Raw genomic sequence first — 23048 nt, forward strand, 5'->3', positions numbered from 1 at the left:
GTCCTTGGCTGGTATTGGGTCCTCTGAGGCTCTCCAAAACATTTGCCATGATTAAGTGATTTTTGATAGGGGAATCTGGGGTATACTTAACCTTGCCAAAAAACCCAGTTATATGGTTACCACCCAGTGTAGTAAATGGTTTCCAGGGTACAGGAAACCTTTAGGCTTGTCACTCAGTGTAGAGACCATAGGGCATCTCTACACTGAGTGACAGGATGATTGTCCCCCCCATCTACCACAAAAGTTAACTGTATATATCAACAGTATATTAGAAACAGAGATACAATGGTACATTATATCAGACACACAGATAAAATCTAGGGGGGCCTACTTAACCAAAGAGAATACGGGGCTATGTGTATTTATGAATCCAATCCCAAGGTGGGATTCTCAAACACATTTGCAATCGATTCCCTGTTATAACTTATATGTATTTTACAGGAAGAACCAGAGATATGAGAGATTCTGTACTGCCCTTTTCTTGTTCTTCCCTCAAAAAATATATATATTAACCTACGATAATATCTCTCATAACCAAGATTTCTTTTTCTGGGAAGAACAAGAGACATGGGAAGACACTGTACTGTCCTTTCTTTGTCCTTCCTGGGAATACATATCACAGTTACAACAGGGCCTTGATCATAAATACAGTTATGTTCAAGAATCTCACTCCCAGTTTCTTATTTTTGAGCATCTCTTCTACAGAGCGTCCGTCAAGCTTGGAGGTGACCCGGAAGAAACGTTTGACAGTGACAGAGGAGCTTCTGACAGTGGCAGTGGAGGACGACCAACACTCCCTCTCCTCCCTCAGCCAACACACCAATGACGATGATGACGACGACGACGATGACGCACAGATGCTCTCACATGATGAGTTCACTGATATGCTTACGCCAGATGACATAGACACACCGGATGAACTAGAGGAATCCATCATGGAGCGTGAGTTTTTTTTCTCTTTTTCTTTATGTGTTAACTCTGGGCAAAGGATTAACAGCCATTTCATCGTGTCTGACCATGGGCACAGGCTTACCTTAACCCATTCTGTTACATCAAGCAGTCCTCCTACATTTTGCATACCTCCATAATTATGTCATCACCTGGTCTGAATATATCAAAGGGTTATATGAAATAATGACAATCACGCACAGGTGCTTTCACAAGACAAGTTCATTGATAATGCAGACACACTAGATGTACGGCAGGAATCCATTATGGAATGTAAGTATTGCTAAGAGCTGTTTGGTTACAACAAAAGGTTACATGAAAAGAACCTATGTGACAGTGATGAAGATGATACACAGATGCTTTCATGTGGCGAGTTCACCAATGTGCTCACCCGTGTTGACACAGATACACTGGATGAACTGTGAAATCCAGGGGCATCTGCAGGATTTTTTGTAAGGGGGGGCAAAATAAAAGAAATTATACATATATGTGCCGACTGAACATATAATTCACTATAAAATATAGTATCAAGATGTACTTAAATTGCAGGCGAAAAGTATTCATATGCTGATGTGCTATAACTCAAAGGAACGAAAATATACGTGACGTCCGGAAAAGTTCCAGACACACTTTGGAATTCTAAGGTGGGGCAACTGCCCCCCCTTGCCCCCCTCTCCAGACACCCATGGTGAAATCCATCATGGAGTGTGAGTATTGCTGACTGACAATTGGTCTGGCTGTATCAAAAGGTTGCATGGTTCTGGATAGGGATGACTTCACAAGGTGACACCAGTGTAATGGGGTGATACTACTGCCCAGTTATACAAGCCCTCCCAGTCTTCCTATCCCCTGAAAGGAGGATGATTGAATGCAAGGGCAACTTCAACCTGCAATTTACTGGGTTCTTGTCCTTTTTTTTTTTTCTAAACAAAAGACAAACAGAGGAAGGAAAAACCAAACAAAACAAAATATCATACACCAAATTACAGGTATCCTCCATTCATAAAAACTCTGCAACAGTTTGACTTAAACTGCTGAAGGCTGAAGTTTTGGGGAAAAATCTGGGGAATCAAGTTCCAGAGAGAAGTAGTTTGGAGAATAAAGGAATTCTGATATGCAGAAGTTCTACAATATGGCAGTGTGACAGTCAAGTCATGGTGCTACCAGATGCCCATGTAGCACAGGGGAATGTATGGAGAGGTGGCACAATGGATGCAACTTTGTCTGAGAATTTGCCATAAAAGTATCTGTAAAATAATTCAAGGGAGGCAATACTTTGTCTTACTTGTAAGAGAGGTAGTTAATTTATAATTGCAGGATTATTAATTATTCTTATAGCTTTGCTCTGAATTTTGTCCAGTTGTTTTAGTGGAACATCTCCACATCCACTCCACATGGGAAAGCATTATTTATGCTGAGACTGCACATGACTTGCAAATTACAGCTAACTGCTCATTAGGGTAGACATTATGGATTTTGTATGAAAATCCAAGTTTCTTTGAAGCAGTTTTATAGCATGTGACCTTGCATGAATTTCATGAATATATAGTTATTAGGCAGGAATGTGTCCCCTTGGCTATTCACCTAAAATAAATGCACTACAGTGATAAGTTCCATAATATCACTCCATGCAGCCAGTAGGATATATAAGGTACATGCACAAGCAAAATGATGCCATGTTTCCTCTCGTGGAATCGTCATACTATACAGGGTTGATCATGGTATTACTTATGTTTTATATGAACTGGCAACTAAATTAAGTGCCAAAACTAGCTAATTACTTTCCTACAGTTGCTGATAACTGCTGAAAAAAGATATCAGAGATGTTCGGTAAGCTTTGTAACAATATAAATGTCTCAACCTGGACTCTAACAATTTGTCAAAGTTTCATGCCTGAGAATGATGATTATGTGCCTTGTTACAGAGCTTGTAATCACATACCACTCTCATGGTAGTATCTCCCGAGTTGATGATAGCCATCCATCTACTACCGAAACAGGGAAATTGGCAAGTGAGCTTTACAGGTGACAAAAGAACTTTAACACTCAATCTTTCTGTAACTTACAGTGGCTTTATTTGGGGGGGGGGGGGAAACTGCTGTTGTTGTGCCATCATGCTCATCTGAAACATGAACCCAGTGGACTGCAGGTGTACATTGTCCTTCCCCTGCAGTCCATCAACCTCTTTTCAGGGGATAGGATGAGAGTTCAGGGGCATTAGCATTATCAGGCAGTGGAGTTGCCTGGTTATATCAGTGACACAACATGAAGACATCCCTTCTCAAAAAAAAAAAAAAAAGAATAGATAACAAGACCCTTCTATCTTGATTCAGGTCTGGGTCCTCAGCCAAGGATAGAGCCACTACCTGAGTACACAGCAGTGCAGGAAACCAGTGAGGAACGGTCATGGCGATCAGTTGTCATATCTGGAATTGAACGGAGGATTGACATGAAGGTCAGTACATCATCATTTATCCATCATCCAATCTTTTATTGCCCCACCAGGAACATAGGGACCCTGGGTTGGTCTACTTAATTCCTGATTTTTGAAGTGAGAATGACCAATCTATTGTCCCAGAATGGTATTGTGTGAGCAGTAAACCCCATCCACCCATAGTACGTACTGTACACCTTTATGAGCAACATCTGCTTGGATACTTTCAGTCAGTATATCTGTATAACCAAATGGTTTTTGGTGGTTTAGTGGGTTAAGGCACTGTGACCAGATGGAGCCTCTATGGGTTTCATCTGAGGAGGAAGTTGGGGGCTCTTTGCTTGCACAATGCCACTCACGGGAAAGTGGGGCTGGTCACCATTGCCTATAAATATTAGGAATGGGTAGCCTATGCCTGGGCCTCAGGACTCCTTTTTATATGGGCAAAATGGGATTGCATGATGGTACATTTATTGCAAGAAATGTTAAATGACCCGAACAGAGAAAGGCTCAAAGTAGGGCTAAAGATGAACTGGACTAAAACTACTGTAATGTGTAATCTTCACACACCAAAGAGCATCATCAGTATACCAGAAGAAATTCTTTGAAGTAGTCAAGGAGTACAGTTACTTGGGGCAAATACTAAAATTAATGATAGACCCTTGGTTTAGGTTATCAAGAAAAAGTCTCTGTGACTCAGACTTCACCCTGTATACCTCTCTTCTAGCCCTATGCTTGGCAGCCAAGTATTCCTCCTTGCTACCATCCTTCTTCCATTCCCAGAAAAGTCTTTTCATCTTAATTGCAGCTTCTACACCCTCATCCCACCACCAAGCTACTTTATGTCTTGGTGGTCCTCTTGTCCAACCACACATTACATCAGTAACTCTCAAGAGATTGTTCTTAAGGGCTCTGTACTGTTCATTAACGCCTCGGTCTACGACTCCTTGTTCAGCCACCACTCTCCTCATCTCGCTATAGAAGACATCCCTTACTACTTGATTTTCCAGCTTCCATATTTTCCTCCTAGGTACATAAGTCCTCTTTTTCATCACTTGTTCTTTAAACACCATATCACAAATCAATAGCGTGTGCTGCAGCACACACTCCTCACTTCCTCTCTCTCTCTCTCTATATATATATATATACAATATATTGTGCATATACAGCAAACTCTCTTGTATGTGCTGCCACATCTTCTAGAATGCATCATTATCTGTCACAGCAAATGGAGGCAAATTTTAAAAAACTTACAGGATGCTCAAAATTAGAAATCCATGCCATCCGATGGGAGTCCTGCCCCTCAGACACTGCCGTAAGTCTCATCACCAAAACACTGCTTTTGATGTTGTGAAATTTGGCAGTTTTCTAATTTGTTAACTGTATGTCGCTATCTTTAGCTTTCTTACGTTCAGCATTAATTATATAAATTTTCCTCGTCTTCAATACGTTTCATACTCATATTTTCTAGGGTATCTCATCCCAAAATGGATGATGTGTTGGTTCTCCCCCCCTCTCCCAAGGCCATCACTCTCTCTGTAAGGATTGTGACTGCAAGGTGGAGTCAGAATCCCAGGAGCATGAATGGTGAGTGAATGAGAGTGCAGCCTAGTTAACTAGGCAGAAATTAGATAGTTCTCCCTCTAGTTTATTAGTGTTTTTTATTGCTCTCTTAACCCTACCTCACCCCACCCTTGTATGGGAAAAGAGGTTGGGATGATGATGATGATGATGATGGTGATGATAATGTTGCAGGTGATTGAGCCGTACAAGAAAGTGTTGAGCCACGGGGGTTACTATCCAGGGGCTAATGAGGCCATCATCGTCTTTTCTGCCTGCTTCCTCCCTGACAGGTCACGCAAAGACTATGATTATGTCATGGACAACCTCTTCATGTAAGTTTTCTTCCAGCTTGAATGAAATTACTGTATTTTAAAATAATGTAGGCCTAATGCTGGAACAGTGATTTATATGGAAATATAAATAAAGTATCAGCTACTTTTATATGACTGGTACTGCTAACTTACACAATGGAAATACAAGTACAGTATATGAAACTTGTATAAAGTCTTAATAAAATATATAAGTGAAACTTATCAAGGGTGATCCATGTATTATGCAACCATAGTTCATGTAAGTTGCTGGACAGCTCAGTCAGCAATACTATATCCTTTTAACTCTAACTTGGCCTAAAACTACCATGTCAACATCATTAATGATGAGTTGTAACAATAAATTAACACTAGAATATGATGTCACCTATAAAGATATGCTATGAAAAGGATGTTCAGGTGTAGTATTGTCTTTTTCTCCCACTAGCAACATGAAATAAGTCACTAAAGGACAAAAATCTGAGCCATGTTATAGTAAAAAATAGTATAGTGCATACCCTGCATCATTTTCTACTTCCCATAGCCTTTTTCATGCCTTTTACTGTTTATTCTATTATGTTCACTGACTGTACAGTTAATTAATAATTTCATGAGGCAGCCAAAATGACTTTGTTCCCTCACATTAGTAGACAGTCACTTCCTGCAACAGACAAGACTGGAGAGCACACAATAGATGGACCACCTAATACATTAATGGCACAAAGGTATATGAAACTTATATATTACTTGTACAGGTATGTGCTGACAACACTAGACCAGTTAATTGCAGAGGACTACATACTAATCTATCTACACGGGGCCACAACACGAGGCAACATGCCTTCCTTTGCATGGCTTAAGGTAATTATTATGTGCAATGTATCATGTGATGGAAAGTATTATGAGAAATACCTTGAGAAGGTCTGGCCATTTGGAGGGAATGGAGAAGAGACACTGACTAGCAGAGTGTAGGTGAGGTGGAAGGGGGATGGGGGAGGCTGAGGATGAGATGGAAGGAAGGACTGGAGAGGTATATATCATCATATATATATATATATATATATATATATATTCAAGTACAGTAATCACTCCAATATCCGGATCAATAGAGCCATCGGTAGGTTGGGATATTTGGTTTGTCTGAGATATTGGGCACCAGCTTATGGACTTGTACTTACGGACCCTAACACAGAGAAACACCTATACAACTCCCTCCGGACTTGCATAGCACATATTTAACACCCACATCACACCCATAAGTAACATAAATGACTGAAATAAATGCAATAGACACATAAACTTTGGGTTTTGAAGTATTTTCATACATTAATAAACATTCTGGTACTTATGGACTCTGGCAGAACCTAACCTAACCGAACCTAACCGGAACTCTGAAAAACACATTCCTACTGCACATGCATGAGGTAAGTTTAGCTATGGAAAGAAGTACAGTATGACACTTTCTAGTAAGTATAGTATGGGAAAAAATACAATATGAAACATTCTGGTAAATATGGGTATGGGAAAATAGTACAACATGAAACATTTTGGCTGCCCAGCCAAGTCCCTGGCCACCTCGATGAATAACACGCCTCCTCTCGGACTCTGACAGTAAGAACGATTTCCTGAAGCACTTGCACTACACTCTTCCTGAAGTCTTGCACTGAACTTAGTCACTAACACACAGAAGTCCGTTCTTTTCACAGTGTTCACTTTAGTCCAAATAATGTTCCATTAAATTTAAGTGTTGCACATTAACTTTTCCCAAGTTTTTCCAAGTTTCCAAAGCCAAAACAAAAAAGAAGGTTAGTTACGTTAAATTTCTTTTCTACTTAGTCTTTTCTCCCAACTTGAAAACCTTAACACAACACACCGTTTTTTTCACTGCACAACACTCAAAATTCCCGTGTGGTCTAGTGGAGAAGTTCTTGCTGTTTATTCACTGTCAGAGCCCGAGAGTATCACTGGCAGGCGTCCAAGAGGTGCATCGGTGGGTAGTGGTGATGGCGTACCGACTACAGAAGACTCTGAAGACAGCCGCAAACTCACGTCGAGCAGTGTTGACTCCCTTGTAGCTGATGTGCTGGGCTGTGGCTCGGAGCATGAGGGCCTGTCTTGGGGAGGCAACGGAGTGGAACCAGGGCTTGGCACAGCGGGGGTCACGGGCCTGAAAAATATCTGTCAATCGTTGACTGACGCAAGGACCGACGATTCTGGCGATTGATGATGCGCTGCCGAGAAATGCTTTTCCTCCACGAGTCCCAAAGGGCCCCATCTCCCTGCTCGCAGTCCGGGTGTTCCAGGTAGTCTAGGACGAACTCTAGATGTTCCCGGAGTGCGCTCAGCTTGGGGATGGCTGGAGTAGTGTCCTGCTGGGCGGAGTCTGCATCATCATCGCCTTCGTCGTCGGAATCTTCAAGTTCGGGACTGACACCAGCAACCGAAGACGCGATCTCGATATCAGATAACGTCTGATACCCAGGATCGCCCTCGTCGTGCGTCCAACCACTCACGAACATCGTCCACATCAACATACGTGCGCCGTGCGTACGTAGCCGTGCATGGAAGTCATCCATGTCCAAACCCTAGGAAATCGTACTCCACATCTGTTCCGAGAAGCAAGACGAGACGAACCATTTTCAAGAGTTTTCACAGGGACTTCCTTCCATGCACTAGCCCAGTCTGTACAGCGCAGACTTGATCGTTGTAGCGGCGAAAGGTTTTCCAAAGTCCGCTTGCCTCGAGTGTCACGTCCTTCCCTGCGCTCGTCCTCGTCCTCGAGAACCACCATCACCTCGTCCAGGAACTTCCGACGGTACAGGCGCTTTGTTGCCACGAATCACTCCTTGGTCCATTGGTTGAATGAGAGCAGTCGTATTGGAGTGGCAGAAACATGCACCTAATACGGCCATTCTCAGCAACCAAGTCCTTGTCGCACGGGTGGGCAGGTGGCATTGTCGAGAGAGAAGGAGAGCCTTTACCTGGTGTGAGGGAATTCCCAGTGCTCTTCGTCTAGCGTAATGTATGACCTCCTTGACGAAGTGATGGGTAGAAACTCAGTCTTTGAAAATCACAGCTGTGAACCATGCTTTCAAAGAATGGTACCATACTGTTTCAGGAAGGACATCCATCACCCCACGAAGGCACCAGGAGGCTGCTTTGCACGGCCAACAATAACGGAGCTTAAGCCGGTGCATGCACGTTCCAGCATTGGCACAACACAAAGCAGATATCCGTTCCTTAGAAAGCTTGCGGCCAGGTACACGCTTCTCCGTCTCATCGGCGAGAGTGTTCGTTGGCACCAGAGCGATAGAATAGAGCCAGTTTCATCAGCGTTATAGACTTGACCGAGGAAGTGAGGCCCATCCCTGTCAATCAAGCCTTTCACCTTGTGCCGAAACTCGTCCACTCCATCCTCGTTAGCGTCCAATGCTTCGCCATGTGCTTTACGGTTAGTAAGGCCATGTCGCAACTTGAACGTGAAGAGCCAACCCTCGGATGCCTTGAAGTCTAGGGCGTCGTGAAGCCTTGCAAACTTCTCCAGCAGCAGCCTTCCAGCTCCGTTCCACGTACCATCACACCAGCTGCACGTTGCTGTCGATACCAAATCCAACGTGGAAGCGGTCGATCTCTGCATACTTGGGAGTAAACATAACCTTCCTCTCCCGCGTTGCGTTTGCTTCTCGACGAGAAGTCAGCCGTGTACTGCATGAGCTTGTCTCGGGCAACGCTTGATATCAAACAAAGTCGACCGGGCCAGGGTTGAACTCGCGGAGAATGGGAAGAGGAAGACACCAGCCCGCATTAACCTTCTCCAATATCTCCCGTTTCTTCTCCAGAGTCAACACCACTCTCTTCCTTTTTCTCAGGAGGCGGGGCCATCATCACACACACTAAGAGTAGGGCAGAGAGCAGCAGGAGGCCTTGCAGCAAGTACGGCACCACCACAAAGAGCGAGCACGTGGGCAGCCATGACGAAGGAAGCGACCAGGTCTTGTCGCGGTGAGAGACAGGCGGGAAGTGGAGGAGGATGCAGCGAGCGCTCTATCGGACGCTCGGAGGAATGACGAACCAAAACAATGCTCTCACGCGGCGCGCGCGGCAAGTTCAAATTACGGACGGCAAAAAATCGATTTTTTTTCCAATTTTTTTGGATTTTCGGACCATTTTGGGAATGTTTGATCCCAGGACGATAAGGTTCGGTTAGTGGGGATGTTCGGTTATTGGGCGTCCGGATATTAGAGGGATTGCTGTACTTGGGTAGTGTCATGAGTAAGGATGGAACTTTGGGGGATGAAGTGCGTGAAAGAGTACAGCAGGGAAGGAAGGTTGTTGGTTCACTGAAAGCAGTGATGAGAAATAGGGAGGTGAGTATGGAAGTTAAGAAGTCACTGCATGATAGTATTGTGATCCCTACCCTGATGTATGGAAGCGAGGTGTGGACCTTGCAAGAGGGGAACAAGTCAAGAGTGGGAGCAGTGGAAATGAGTTACTTGAGAGGAGCATGTGGAGTGACATGGTGGGACAGGTTGACGAATGAAGAAGTGAAGGAACGTTGTGGGGTGGATGTGAATGTGATTGAGAAGATTAGGAGAAATGCACTGAGGTGGTTTGGACATGCGAAGAGTATGGAGAATGAAAGACTAACTAAGAGGGTGTATGTAGGTGAGGTGGAGGGAGGGAGAGGGAGGGCTAGACCGAGGATGAGGTGGAGGGATGGAGTTGAGAGGTATATGAGGGAGGGGGGGGGTGAGTTGGGAGGAGGGTAGTCAAATGGTGGGTGACAGAGCGACTTGGAGGCGTTTTGTCTGCGGCCACCCTTTGCGGGATTAGGGCGTCGGGCTATAGATAGATAGATAGATGTTAAGCATATGGGTTTACATACCAACATAGGAACTAGACGAGGCCCATGTTCACGATATAACCATCTCAGTGTAAGATGTCGTTACAGTAGGTCTTGATTTCACTGTGTCGATAACTATTCATATGGAAGAATACGATTCTGGTCGGACTTAATTCGTTCTATTATGGCACTTCCGAAAATTTCACTGTGTGGGTACAGTATCTTTTATAAGTTACAGTAGGTTTCTTTTGTGTGAATAATAATGACGTAAAAAAAAATAAGAGGAATGGGGAGACTGTATTAGAACACACACACACACACACACACACACACACAACTATCTATCCGTCTACTTGTCTATTTCTACCTATATCTATCTGGCTGTTTTTCTGTAGATCGATTTGTCTATCTATCTATCTCTATCTGTCTATCTATCTATCTATCCATCTATCTATCTATATCTATCTATCTATCTATCTATCTGTATATATCTATCTATCTATATATATATATCTATCTATCTATCTATATATATATATATATATATATATATATATATATATATACTGTATATGAGAGAGGCAAATAGACATAGAGAGAGAGAGAGAGAGAAAGAAGGGGAGGGGTGGATGTAGGGAGTGAGGACAGGTGAGGTGAGGAATGGCTCCCAATCCCCAAGGAATTACCTACTCAGGTCATTTTGACTAGGGCAGACACACACACACACACACACACACATATATATATATATATATATATATATATATATATATATATATATATATATATATATATATACCCAGGATGCTTCCCCCAAGGAAAGTGGGGTAGCCGAGACAGGTCGACACTTACTCATCCACTCTAACACGGTCATTCGCATCTTAGCCCCAAGGAGGAGAAGGGACAATTCCTCACCGCACGAGGGACAATTGCGCCGTGCAATCAGTGACATCCACAGCAAGGCCCTACAGCAGAGCTGGTTTACACCTGCCACATCATAATAGACCCATCCCTTTACCCTCATCTGCCTGATCAGCTGATCAGACAAATGTAGGAGAATATCCCCCCAAGGCTGCGTCATCATTTATTCATTCACAATTTCTCTCCATTCATTTCTATCACGCACAGCCACTCTTCCTTGCTCTACAAACATCCCTCTCACATCCAGGCAGAGGAACTCCTTGAGAGTGAAATGGCTGGGAAGCATGCCGGCACGTGACTGGCTACAGCATAGCTGGGTCTTTCGGGTGTGGGCAATCAGGCAAGTTAGCTGCCTACTGCGACTGCAACACAATGGCGAGGTGTTCAGGAAGTTAGCCAAAGAAACCTTGATGGACTCTGAAAGAACAATAATGGCCCCCAGTCCCGTGCAGCCCTTAAATGGGCAGGGGGTGCTAAGAATCTCACGGTGCCTCAATTACAATCTAATTCCTTTGTTAATGCAAAAAATACAATTAAAATTGGTAACTGGAATGTGAGAACGCTAAATCATGACGGTAAAATCGATGAGTTAGTGAAGGTTTTTCAAAATTACGGACTTGATATTTGTGCTCTGACAGAAACTAGATTAACTGGAGTCGATAAGTTGGATTTGGAGGATGGTATACGTTTATTGATATCTGGCCGACAGGATGGAATGCATTATCAGGGAGTAGGATTGTTGCTGGGTTGTAAGGCAAATAAGGCTTTATGTGAGTGGGATCCTATAGATGAGCGATTGTTATACGCACGGTTTAAATCAAGTCATGGCAACATCAGTCTGTTTGTGTGTTATGCACCTACTAATGATGCACTCGATGAAAGGAAAGACAATTTTTTTGAAATGTTGCAAGAATGAGTATGAAGGGTACCTAGACATGATGTTTTGATCTGCGTTGGAGTCTTTTTTGCAGTAATTGGCTTTTCAAATGAGGGATTTGAGTCATGTATGGGTAAGATGGGGAGTTGGTAGTAGGATGAGTGAAAACGGAGTGAGGTTTGGAAGCTTTCTGTCTAGCAGATGACTTAGTCATCGGGGGCACACTCTTTCAGCATTGCAATATACACAAGACAACTTGGGTGTCGCCGTGTGGAAAATATAAAAATCAGATTGATCACATCGCTAGCAGTAGGAGGCATAGAAGTTCTCTGCTAGATGTTCATGTTAAACGGGGAGCGGATATTGGTAGTGACCATCAACTCAGCATTGCAAAAATAAGGTTTAAACTTAAAAATCAGAAGAAGGAAAAATCTGGTGTTGGTAGATACGATATTGTTAAGCTTAGAAGGGAAGGAGAAGAAAAGGAGGAATTCAGATTAGAATGCAGAAATAGGTTTTTGGTGTTGGAAACGTCGGAAGAGGGGGAAAGAAGTGTAGATGAGGTGTGGGAGGATGTGAACAAAGTTTTGCATGAGACTGCTGAATGTACGATTGGAAGGAGACATAGATTCAGGAGAAAGAAATGGATATCAGAGGAAACGTGGAATATGATAAAAAAGAGAGGTGAGGCTAAATTGAGGAGTGAGATGCAATGCGTTGATGAACGAGAGATTGAATTAGCAAGAGCTGCGTACTGGAGTTTGAATTCAGAAGTAAGAAGGTTAGCTAGGAGAGATAAAAGAAGATGTGTGGATGAAAAGGTTGCAGAGACTGAAATCTTAATAAACAAAAATGATGGACAGAGTCAAAGAATAGCATATGAATCGATTAGAGAACTGAGTGGTAATGCAGGTAAACGCAAGGAAATACCAGTTAGAGACAGGGAAGGAAATTTATTGACCAAAGATGGAGATATTAAAAATAGATGGAAAGAGCATTTTGAGACAGTTCTTAATAGACCACTACCACCAGAAGAGGATATACCGTCTGCTCAGGAAGATTTAAATATAGAAACAGGAGAGTTGAGGCTTGCAGAAGTGGAGAAAGCAGTAAAACAGTTAAAGAATAATAAGGCACCAGGGGAGGATGGTTTATTTCCGGAAATGTTTAAAGTGGAGGGGGATAGATTAATAATGATCTTGACCAAGCTATTCAGTAAGATATGGGTGACGGGGTTACTACCATCAGTTTGGAAGAATGGTGTAATTGTTAAAGTTCCGAAGAAGGGAGACCTGAGTGAATGTGGTAATTGGAGGGGAATCTCTTTGTCACCGATAGCTTTGAAAGTTTTCAGTAGAGTATTGTTAAATAGGTTGGAGCCGGTGGTTGAGGGTATTCTGAGGGATGAACAGGCTGGTTTTAGAAAGGGACGTGGTTGCAATGATCAGATCTTTATAGTTAGGCATTTGATGCAGCAAGTTAATGAAATGAGAGTACCATTAAGTCTTTGTTTTGTTGATTTTGAAAAGGCTTTTGATAGTGTTTCGAGAGAGACTATGGGGAAGATCATGAGACATTATTGAATACCAGAGGAGTTTGTGAGGGTCATTATGAACATGCATGAGGACACATTTTGTATAGTGATGGTTGATGGTTGTCTGAGTGATTCGTTTGAAGTCAAGTCCGGAGTAATTCAAGGTGGTGTTCTATCGCCTTTACTATTTATATTGGTCATTGATTACATTATGAAACAGCGTTGGAACAGAAACCGGTGCAGGTATACTTTGGGGAGAGAACAGGAAACTTTTGGATTTAGATTATGCAGATGATATAGTTTTGATTTGTGATGGGCCAGAAGAGATGCAGAGAGTGTTGGACTGTTTGGTGAGTGAAGGTCGCAAGGTGGGTTTGGTTATTAATTGTGGAAAAACTGAAATAATCAATATGAATATGGAAAATGCGCAGGAATGTGTAATTGGAGGTATGGTTGTAAAGCAAGTTGATAGGTTTAAATATTTAGGTACTTATTTAGCCAAGGATGGTTCTTTGAACTTTGAATTCGAGGAAAGGTTAAAGAAGGCTAATCAGGCAAAGGGAATGCTTAAAAATATTTGGAATAATAACGGTTTTTCTGTGCATACAAAAATCAAACTTTATAAGGTAATGGTTAGGAGTATCTTAATTTATGGACACGAGTCTTGGTACAGCACAGTGACTATGGAAAATAAATTCTTGGTGTTTGAAAACAAAGCACTTAGAAGAATATTAGGAGTTAAGTGGTGGGAAAGGATACCAAATAGTAGAATTAGAGAAATAACGGGAGTGCAGCCGGTCGATGAATATGTTAGGTTCTCACGATGGAAGTGGCTAGGACATGTGTATAGGAGACAGGGAATAGTACGAGGTACACCAGGGTGGGTGGCACTTGGTAGGAGAGGTAGAGGAAGGCCAAAAGAGACGTGGGTGAGGACAATGAGATGGGAAGCTGGAGATGAGTGTTGGGGAGATCTTGAGGGGTTAGCACAAGATAGGATGTGGTGGTGTGAGTTCATCGAGGCCCTATGCATCCCCGAGGGTGCCACAGGAACTGATTGATTGACATAAATGTAAGATGTGTTGTACTTCATGAATATAGGATATGGCTGTATGATAGGCCAGCCAGTTGCAAGTAATGGTGTGTGTGTGTGTGTGTGTGTGTGTAATTCACCGGGTCGGTCAGGATCACTTGATGGTCGTGATCGTACCCTCCCGGAAGGGAGCTGAGAGCTCATATAGTCCGATCTAAGGGCAAGGCTGTGACCACACACGCACACACCAGTCCCCTTGCTCAAGGGGGACAGTAACCACCCACTTCGTCAGTGAAACTTTTCGCAACGTGTGTGTGTGTGTGTGTGTGTGTGTGTGTGTGTGTGTGTGTAAACTTAACCCATTAGCTGTGGTGGCTTCTCTTCAGTTAACATAAAATCGCTTACTGTATGCTGAAGTATATATACATATATATTTATTTTCCGGTCACAGCGTTCATCTAGCACGTCATATACTGTTCAGTTCTGCCGAGTTGCTCTTAGCTGAACGTATCGATGTAACGTTAGCCAAAACAAAATACCGTCTTTGTAACTAATTCGCATCTTACAGTTTCGATATCTAATCTCATTGTTCGTACATCACGATTCTTTAGGCAGACAAGAAAATAATCTACCGAAATAGAAAACGCTAGTTACATGGATAACTGATATATTTTTCGTTCCTGGACTAGGCACATTCTACCCCTCTCCTATTCTGTCCTACTTTAGCCTAAACCAACCCATCCTAACCTACTTTTCTCTGCCCTACCCCAGCCTACCCTGCCCTAGCGTTCCCTACCCTATCCTACCGCTGAGGTCTCCTGTAGGGATACTCGTTCTTCGGTTTTTGCCAGGCTTAGGGAGGTGGAGGAGATTAAGGTGTTGGACATCCGTTCTGGGGGCGGAGAGACTTACAACATTCCTTTGTCTTGGTGTAAACTTTGGTCTACCCTTTCCCTGTCATGACACTTCTCCGGAGTCGATAATATTCCCCATGCAGTGCTGAGGTACCTGGATGATGAAGCAGTGTTCTTCCTCCTGAGTCTTATAAATAGAATTTGGAGAGATTCGTCCACTCCTGCTTCTTGGCGGGGGGCTGTTGTCCTACCGTTTCACAAGCCAGGTATTGCAGGTCACCATCTTGGTTTGCGTGGTAGGTTGCCTTTACTGATTATGGAATTTTTCCGTATTGGTGCCAGCTTGTTTCCCTCATATCCTCAAGAGGTGGGAGTGCCTCAAACTAGTGTCCTTAGTGTCACCGTCTTTGCTAAAGTTCAGGAAGATTTTGTTGGCTCTGTTCCGGAGGGAGTGTCTGCCTCGCCGTATCCTCGCTATCCACATCCGTTTGGGTACAGGGTGCAGGCTGCCATGGGGGATGTGGATGTTCCAACCTTTCTTGTTTGTCCTGTGCGTGTACCAAGGATGGCTCCCTGGCTCCTCTCAGGGGTGCAACCGTGTGTTTACTTTCCTGAGAGAGGGGCCTTTCTTTCCTCACAGGCGGCTCTTTGCTATTTTTTTAGAACATGCTTCCTCTCACAGTGTCTCGATTCTCGTATGTACTGATGGATTGAAATCCCGTGAGGGGACAGGCTTGGGTGTTATATTTCCCGATTTCATTCGTGGTAGGAGTCTTCCCCCCATCGTATCTACTTTTATCGCAGAACTTACTGCTATTTTACTCGCAGTCAAATTGATATTTAGCTTCCCTCCTGTTTGTTATACAGTTTTTAGCGACCCTGCCGATCTCCATTTTGTGTTTTCCCGTCCAATCCTCTTTTGTTGTCTACAGTGTTTTAGAATGGCTGTGCTTGCTAGGGACTGCTTTGTGGTTTTGTACCATTGTGGGCAATGAGCATGCTGACGCTCTGGCAAAGGCTGCTGCCTCTCGCCCATCCTCACCTCTCCTCTGCCTCGCTCAGTGATATTCATCTAACCACTCACTGTTTGCTCCCACTGGCAGAGTAGGTGGGATGCGGTGGGGGCCAACAAAATGTGTGATATTTGTGGGTAAACGGGCCCCTTCATTTGCCGAGGTCTGAATGCAGGTGGGAGACGGCTTTATGCTGGCTCCGAATGGGCCATTCCTGGTTCTCTCATTGATTTTTAATGGAGGACTCTCCCCCTACTTTCTGTGTGGAATGCTTCGTCCCCCTGACTCTTCGGCTTTTGCTGATGGTGTCCACTGTTGGGGAAATGCGCCATCGTTACCTCTCTGAGCACTGGGTAGGAGAGGGATTGTAGTCTTCTGTTGGTACTTGGAGAGGATGCTTGTTGTGGTGGAGGGGGAAACCTTTGCTTGGTGTAGGCAGCTGCACTACCGTGTAAAATTTAGTATACAGTGGTTTTAGTGTTCTTAGTGTTTTAGTGTTTTTCTTGTTTTAATTATGAATTGTATTTTGTGTGTGTGTGTGTGTGTGTGTGTGTATGTGTATGTGTGTGTGTGTGTGTGTGTGTATTTCATCTTTTCGAGTGCTTTTATTCTCGTTGTCATCCGGCGGCATATGACCCTGGTTGTTGTATCGCCAGATTTTATTGTATATACTTATTCAGTTCAATTTACCCTACCCTACTCTTCTCAACCCTACACTAGCCTACCTCAGCCTACCCTACCCTACCCTGCCATTGCCGACCCAACTCTACCCTACTTTAACCTACCCTCCCCTGTACAGCCCTTTCACCACTACATTACTTTTCCTGTTTTCTTCTCTCTACCTTCGGATGATTTTCTTCACCTCTACAGTAGAGAGAAATTTCGAACTGGAAGGGTTAAATACTGCCATCATCAACCCCATCTCTATCAGGGGATCTCCTAAGCTGAATAAAATCATGCGGTCAGCTAGGACAATGTAAATAAGTTGTTCTCGGCTTGAAAGATTAAATGATTCTGTCCCGTCATCCTAAGAGGGTTTTCTGAAGCTGTAGGATATCGTCAGAAGCTAGCAAAGAGTAAAAGTGACATCCGCAAACCGAGAGCTCTGCGTCCAGCGCTCCGCGGTTCAAGTCCCAGAGGTGGACAGATGTTTTGACGTGTAGACGTTCCAGGGCGTAGCTTGGTGGCCTACCCTCTAATATTCTGGACTAATGGTGGTCTAGCCTCGTGCCCCTGCGCTCCACCACAAAAAAAAAAAATAAATAAATAAAAAGGAAAGCCAAGGGTCATGAATGAACTAAAGGACTGAACTAAGCGGAGAAGAACAAAAATCGTAGAGAAGATCGCCCCAAATATGATGAGACAGTGTAGTATAACTGAGTGAAATAGGCGTTGGATATGACGGAACTAAACGGCAGTTATACCCACCTCTCTTCTGTACCCTACACTACCCTGATTCAGCCTACCCTACCCAGCCCTACACTACCCTACCCAGCCCACCACCACCCAGCCCTATCCTACCCTGCCATAACCTATCCTACCCTCCCCAACGCAGCCATAACCTACCCATGCTTACCCTCGCCTGCCCTAATCAACCCACCTCTATTCAACCCTGCCATAACCGACCCATCCCTACCCTACCTCGGCATAATCAGCCCAATCTAACCTCACTCTGTCAAAACCGACCCGATCCTACCCCACCCTGCCAAAACCAACCCTGTCCTACTCCACCCTGCCAAACACGACCAACCCTTCCCCATCCTGCCAAAACTGACCCAATCCTACCCCACCCTGCCAAAACCGACCTAGTCCTACCCTACCCTGCCAAAACCGACCCAATCCTACGCCGTCCTGCCAAAACTAACCCAACCTTACCCCACCTGGCCAAAACCGACCCAACGCTACCCCACCCTGCCACAACAATCCCATCCCTACCGTACCTTAACCAAACCAGTCTTATCTAACACAGATCGAGTCCCGGAGGTGAACAAAGGTTTTTATATCATATAGACGTTTTATATTTTATATTTTGCAACTTTCAGAGGCATTTACTCAGTTTTAGGAGTCTTATGGATAGGCTCAATCAAACGTATCGAACCTCCCATGTTAGAAAAAATAGCTTAGAGAAATGCGTCTCGTACTGAAGGGGCGGAATGGACAGATCGAGTGACTAAGATATTGAATTATGTATAAGACTGGTTTTGTTGTTATTTCTATTATTATTATTATTATTATTATTATTATTATTATTTCAGGCAAATGTCCCAGGCTTTTAGACTGGCTGACTATCGAATATTATTAAGTCTCCCGTGGCTCCGTGCTCCTTCCACTCAAGAGCCTGCACTTCACGCATTCCACGCACAAGATGGCGCCACCGCTGCATTCCTGCGAAGACGAGAGGTCAAGAGGACGACACTTGCTTTTTGTTTGTTTGTTTACTGTAATTGCTTAAACTTGTGATCCCTCCAACTTGAATGCTCAGTTGTAACTATAGATAACTAGAATATGATGCTAGTCACGAAGAAGGGCTATGAAAAGATACAGAGCTCGTAGTATTGGCTGGATGAATCACTCTTGCGTGATAATCAAAGACGGTGAATAAAACCCACACTTGTAGACGAAGAATATAATTACCAAACAGTTTCGGTGGACACTGCCACCATCTTCAGTGGTCAAGATAGTGAGAGGGAGTGACATACTGATTATAGAAGGGTTCCTTTTTATGTCTGTGTGTGTGTGTGAAAGTGTGGGGTAAAGGTGAGGTGGGGTGGGGTAGATTGTAAGCGGGGATTAACCCAAGGGGGATTTTGGGGGGGACATTACCGGACAGGTCAGATAGGAATTACACCTGACCTGTCCGGTAATGTCCCCCCCAAAATCCCCCTTGGGTTAATCCCCGCTTACAATCTACCCCACCCCACCTCACCTTTACCCCACTCTTTCACACACACACAGACATAAAAAGGAACCCTTCTATAATCAGTATGTCACTCCCTCTCACTATGTTGACCACTGAAGATGGTGGCAGTGTCCACCGAAACTGTTTGGTAATTATATTCTTCGTCTACAAGTGTTGGTTTTATTCACCGGCTCGTAGTAATTTTTTCTTTTAACTAAGATACATGAAATAAGCTACGAAAATACGAGCTTACTTAATGTAAATGAATTATAGTACGTTCAAGATGGAGGGAAGGCATTTTGTATTTTGTTTGTGATGTTATAATGTCTCTCAGGATCCTAGGATCCTCTCTCGGCTGAACCAAATTGTCTGGCGTCAGCTGGAACATGATGCTAGAGTTATGTCGGTCGTGATGGGGTTAATGGTGACGGTATTGACACTGTCAGGCTCCTATGACTCACTCAGTCGAATAAAATCGTCTGAGTCAGCTGAAATGGGGTACTAGAGTTGTCCCAAGCACCAGAGGGTTAAGATTCTTAACCCTCTGGTGCTTGGGACAGACGATTTTGTTCGGCTGAGTGAGTCATAGGAGCCTGACAGTTACTACACTGTCACCATTAACCCCCGCATGACCGGCATAACTCTAGCATCATGTTCCAGCTGACGCCAGACAATTTGGTTCAGCCGAGTGGGTCTGGGGCCTGGGGGGCACTAAATGAAAATATCCAAAAAATATTAAAGGGTGGGCTATATCGATTTTGCCACAGGAGGTATACCAAAATTGGACTTTTTAATAAAACCCCCTCCTCTCTCACTCCCTGTGTTTTGTATATACCCCTCTCTGTCTGCCTGTGGTGTGTCTGTCCCTCCCTCTCCCTGTGTGTGTGTGTGTGGTGTGTCTGCTGTGTGAAGGTGGCTGTGTACGTGTCGTGTGTGCCTTGATGTGTGTATGTATGTAGTAGTGTGTGTCTACTGTGTGAAGGTGGCTATGTACGTGTCTTGTGTGTGTCTTGATGTGTGTATGTAGCAGTGTGTGTGTGTAGTAGTGTGTGTCTACTGTGTGAAGGTGGCTATGTACGTGTCTTGTGTGTGTCTTGATGTGTGTATGTAGCAGTGTGTGTGTGTAGTAGTGTGTGTAAGTGTCTTGGTGTGTGTTTGCTGAATTGTAAGTAAGGGGCCTTGTGGTTTTAAGGAAAGCCTGCTACGCAAACTTCCCTCAGCCACATTTTAAAGAAACCTCTATCACACCGGGACTTGAACCCGGGTCCTCCTGATCAGCAGGCCAGCACCATGCTGACCATGCTACCGCGGCCCCACTAGTATATCGGCTAAAACTTCTACTGTATTTTATTTCTTTACAGGTTACAAAAAATGGGAAATTGAACAACATGCACAGACTAAACTCAATTGTCATGTACCTATTAATGTCGCTTTAGGAGGAGATATCTCGAAATTCCCTGAGCTACTTGGAATACCTAAGCCTGCAGTTTAATGCTAATCATGAACAAGTGCTATGGAAAGAATATAGAGCAGTTGCTACTTATATAAAGGGAGAAAGTAAAAACTGCAACTTAGACTGCTATCAACGGCAGGACTTAAACGATTAACCATATATTACATAAACTTAACACACTGAGTGACACAGAAACTAAACATATGATACAAATTCTTTAATGAAACTTATAACGAGAGTACAAATGACAAAATATACACTGCACAGGAAGACAGTACAGTACTCAGTGGTCATACTCTGAGAATGAAAGCCTATCTGTTGTACCGATTTATAAACGGAAGAGATGAATCGCTAAATTTGATCCACAGTAAAATAATAATAATAATAATAATAATAATGAATACATAAAACAATAAAGACAAACCATATCGACTACATGTCCACCCTAAACTGACAAAAACCTGGCATCTCTCCACCTTGAATGCTGAGCTGTTTCTAGAGATAAAGACTAGATTATCATGCAAATCACAATGAAGATCTATTGGGAGGATGCAAAACCATAATACTGTCTTATTCTGCCACTTAGACACAAGAACTAAGCAGCAGAAGGACTAAAATTTGTCAAGGTGAGCCAACTACAATGACAGATGAAGTCTGAGATTATATAATGTGTAATCATGAACTGATTGCATCATTCAGTAAAGATTACAGTACAAAAGGAAAAAGCCATCAAATCTGAAAGTGTAAGTACTATACAAGATATGATTAACCTTGTACATCCATATTCTGAGATATGCTTCCTATATCATAGCCTACACACAAATTCATCCCCCTCAACAGTAATGGTATATTCCTGCTGTCTCCTGACTTCCAATCAACTTATGAAACCTCTCTCCTAATTTTAGAAGGTATGTTAAGAGAAAATGTGAATATTGATGAGATACAGTTTGCGTTTATGTCAGGCAAAGGGACCACAGATGCCATATTCATTGTTCGACAGTTTCAGGAAAAAATATATAGGAAAGAAAAGGGAATTGTACTTTGTTTTTGTTGATCTGGAGAAGACCTTTGACAGAGACCCTAGAGAGGTGGTGAAGTGGGCAATGAGAAAGCTTGGGATCAAGGAGTGGCTGGTTAGGGTGGTTATGGCCATTTATGTGGGTGCTCACACCCAGGTAAGTGTGAATGGAAATTTGAGTGACAAGTTTTCCAAGAATGCTGGCGTGCACCAGAGGTCAATTTTGAGCCCCTTGTTGTTTATCATGGTACTTGAAACCCTCTCATGTGACTTCAGAAATGGACTCCCGTGGGAGATGATGTATGCTAATGATCTGGTGTTGATTACAGAGAATGAAAGGAAGGCGGAGGAAAGATTTGGGAAGTGCAGAGATGGTATGAAACACAAGGGCTCAAAGTAAATGCAGATATTACTAAAGTGATGGTGTATAGGGCTGGTGGTAGTACTGTCAAAGAAGAGGGAGAGTGGCCATGTGAGATCTGCCACAAGGCTGTGGAAAGTAAGTCCATCTTGTGCAGTCTGTGATAAGTGAGTGCATAAGATATGTAGTGGTACTAGAGGTAGACTGCAAGATAATGCTGATTTCATGTGTGCCGTGTGTCGGGGAGAGCAGGTGAAGATTGTCAGGCATGGAAGGACTGACCTTGTTGGTGAGTCTCTCGAGTATGTGGAAGAGTTTTGTTATTTGGAAGACATATTATGTGCTGGAGGTGTGGCTGAAGCTAGCTCTGTGGCTAGAGTGAGGAGTTGTTGGAAGAAATTCAGTGAGCTGTTGCCTCTCCTGACACTGAGAGAGCTTTCCCTCTGTGCTAAGGACCTCTGTATGTGTCATGTGCCAGGAGTGCAATACTGTATGGTAGTGACACTTGGGCAGCAAAGGAAGAGGATATTTGCAGGCTTAAACATACAGAAATGACAATGAGTGGGTGGATGTGCAGTGCGTCCTTGAACGCGAGGCCTTGGGGGGCTAGGTTTATGACTGAAGAGTTGAGAGCAAGGATGGGACTGGAGTGTGTTGTTGTGATGAGAAGGTGCTGACTGAGATTGTCTGGACATGTGGAAAGGATAGGAGCTGACAACTGGGCGCAGAAAGGGATGTGTAAACGTTGGGGGTAGGGTTGCGAGAGGCAGACCAAAGAAGAGCTGGGATGAGGTCAAAGAGTGTGACCTCAGGGATAGGGGACTGCATAGGGAAGTTGCCAAAGATCTAGCAGCATGGATATCACTAGCACTCAGAAATTTTATGCTATCCTTAACCATGCTATACCTAGATCTAGGTTTGGCTGCAATTATTTGGAGAGGGAACAAAATGATGAAAATTCCAAACCTGAACACTGACAGAAGAGCCAAA

At 43.5% G+C, this 23048-nt stretch overlaps 1 protein-coding gene across 1 annotated transcript in view; it reads left to right on the top strand.

The window, feature by feature from the left end:
* Nucleotides 1-23048, top strand: part of LOC145389918 (uncharacterized) — a 93089-nt gene that overhangs the window by 15128 nt on the left and 54913 nt on the right. The window contains exons 5-8 of the mRNA XM_080265032.1: nucleotides 706-942; nucleotides 3281-3402; nucleotides 5137-5276; nucleotides 6008-6113. Coding sequence (XP_080121158.1) covers nucleotides 706-942; nucleotides 3281-3402; nucleotides 5137-5276; nucleotides 6008-6113 — 605 coding nt within the window. The remainder of the gene's footprint in view (nucleotides 1-705; nucleotides 943-3280; nucleotides 3403-5136; nucleotides 5277-6007; nucleotides 6114-23048) is intronic.

This window comes from Coenobita brevimanus, unplaced genomic scaffold, assembly GCF_032717465.1.
Source record: "Coenobita brevimanus isolate Jiangsu-jjx unplaced genomic scaffold, ASM3271746v2 jjx.HiC_scaffold_2604, whole genome shotgun sequence".
Lineage (NCBI taxonomy): Eukaryota > Metazoa > Arthropoda > Malacostraca > Decapoda > Coenobitidae > Coenobita > Coenobita brevimanus.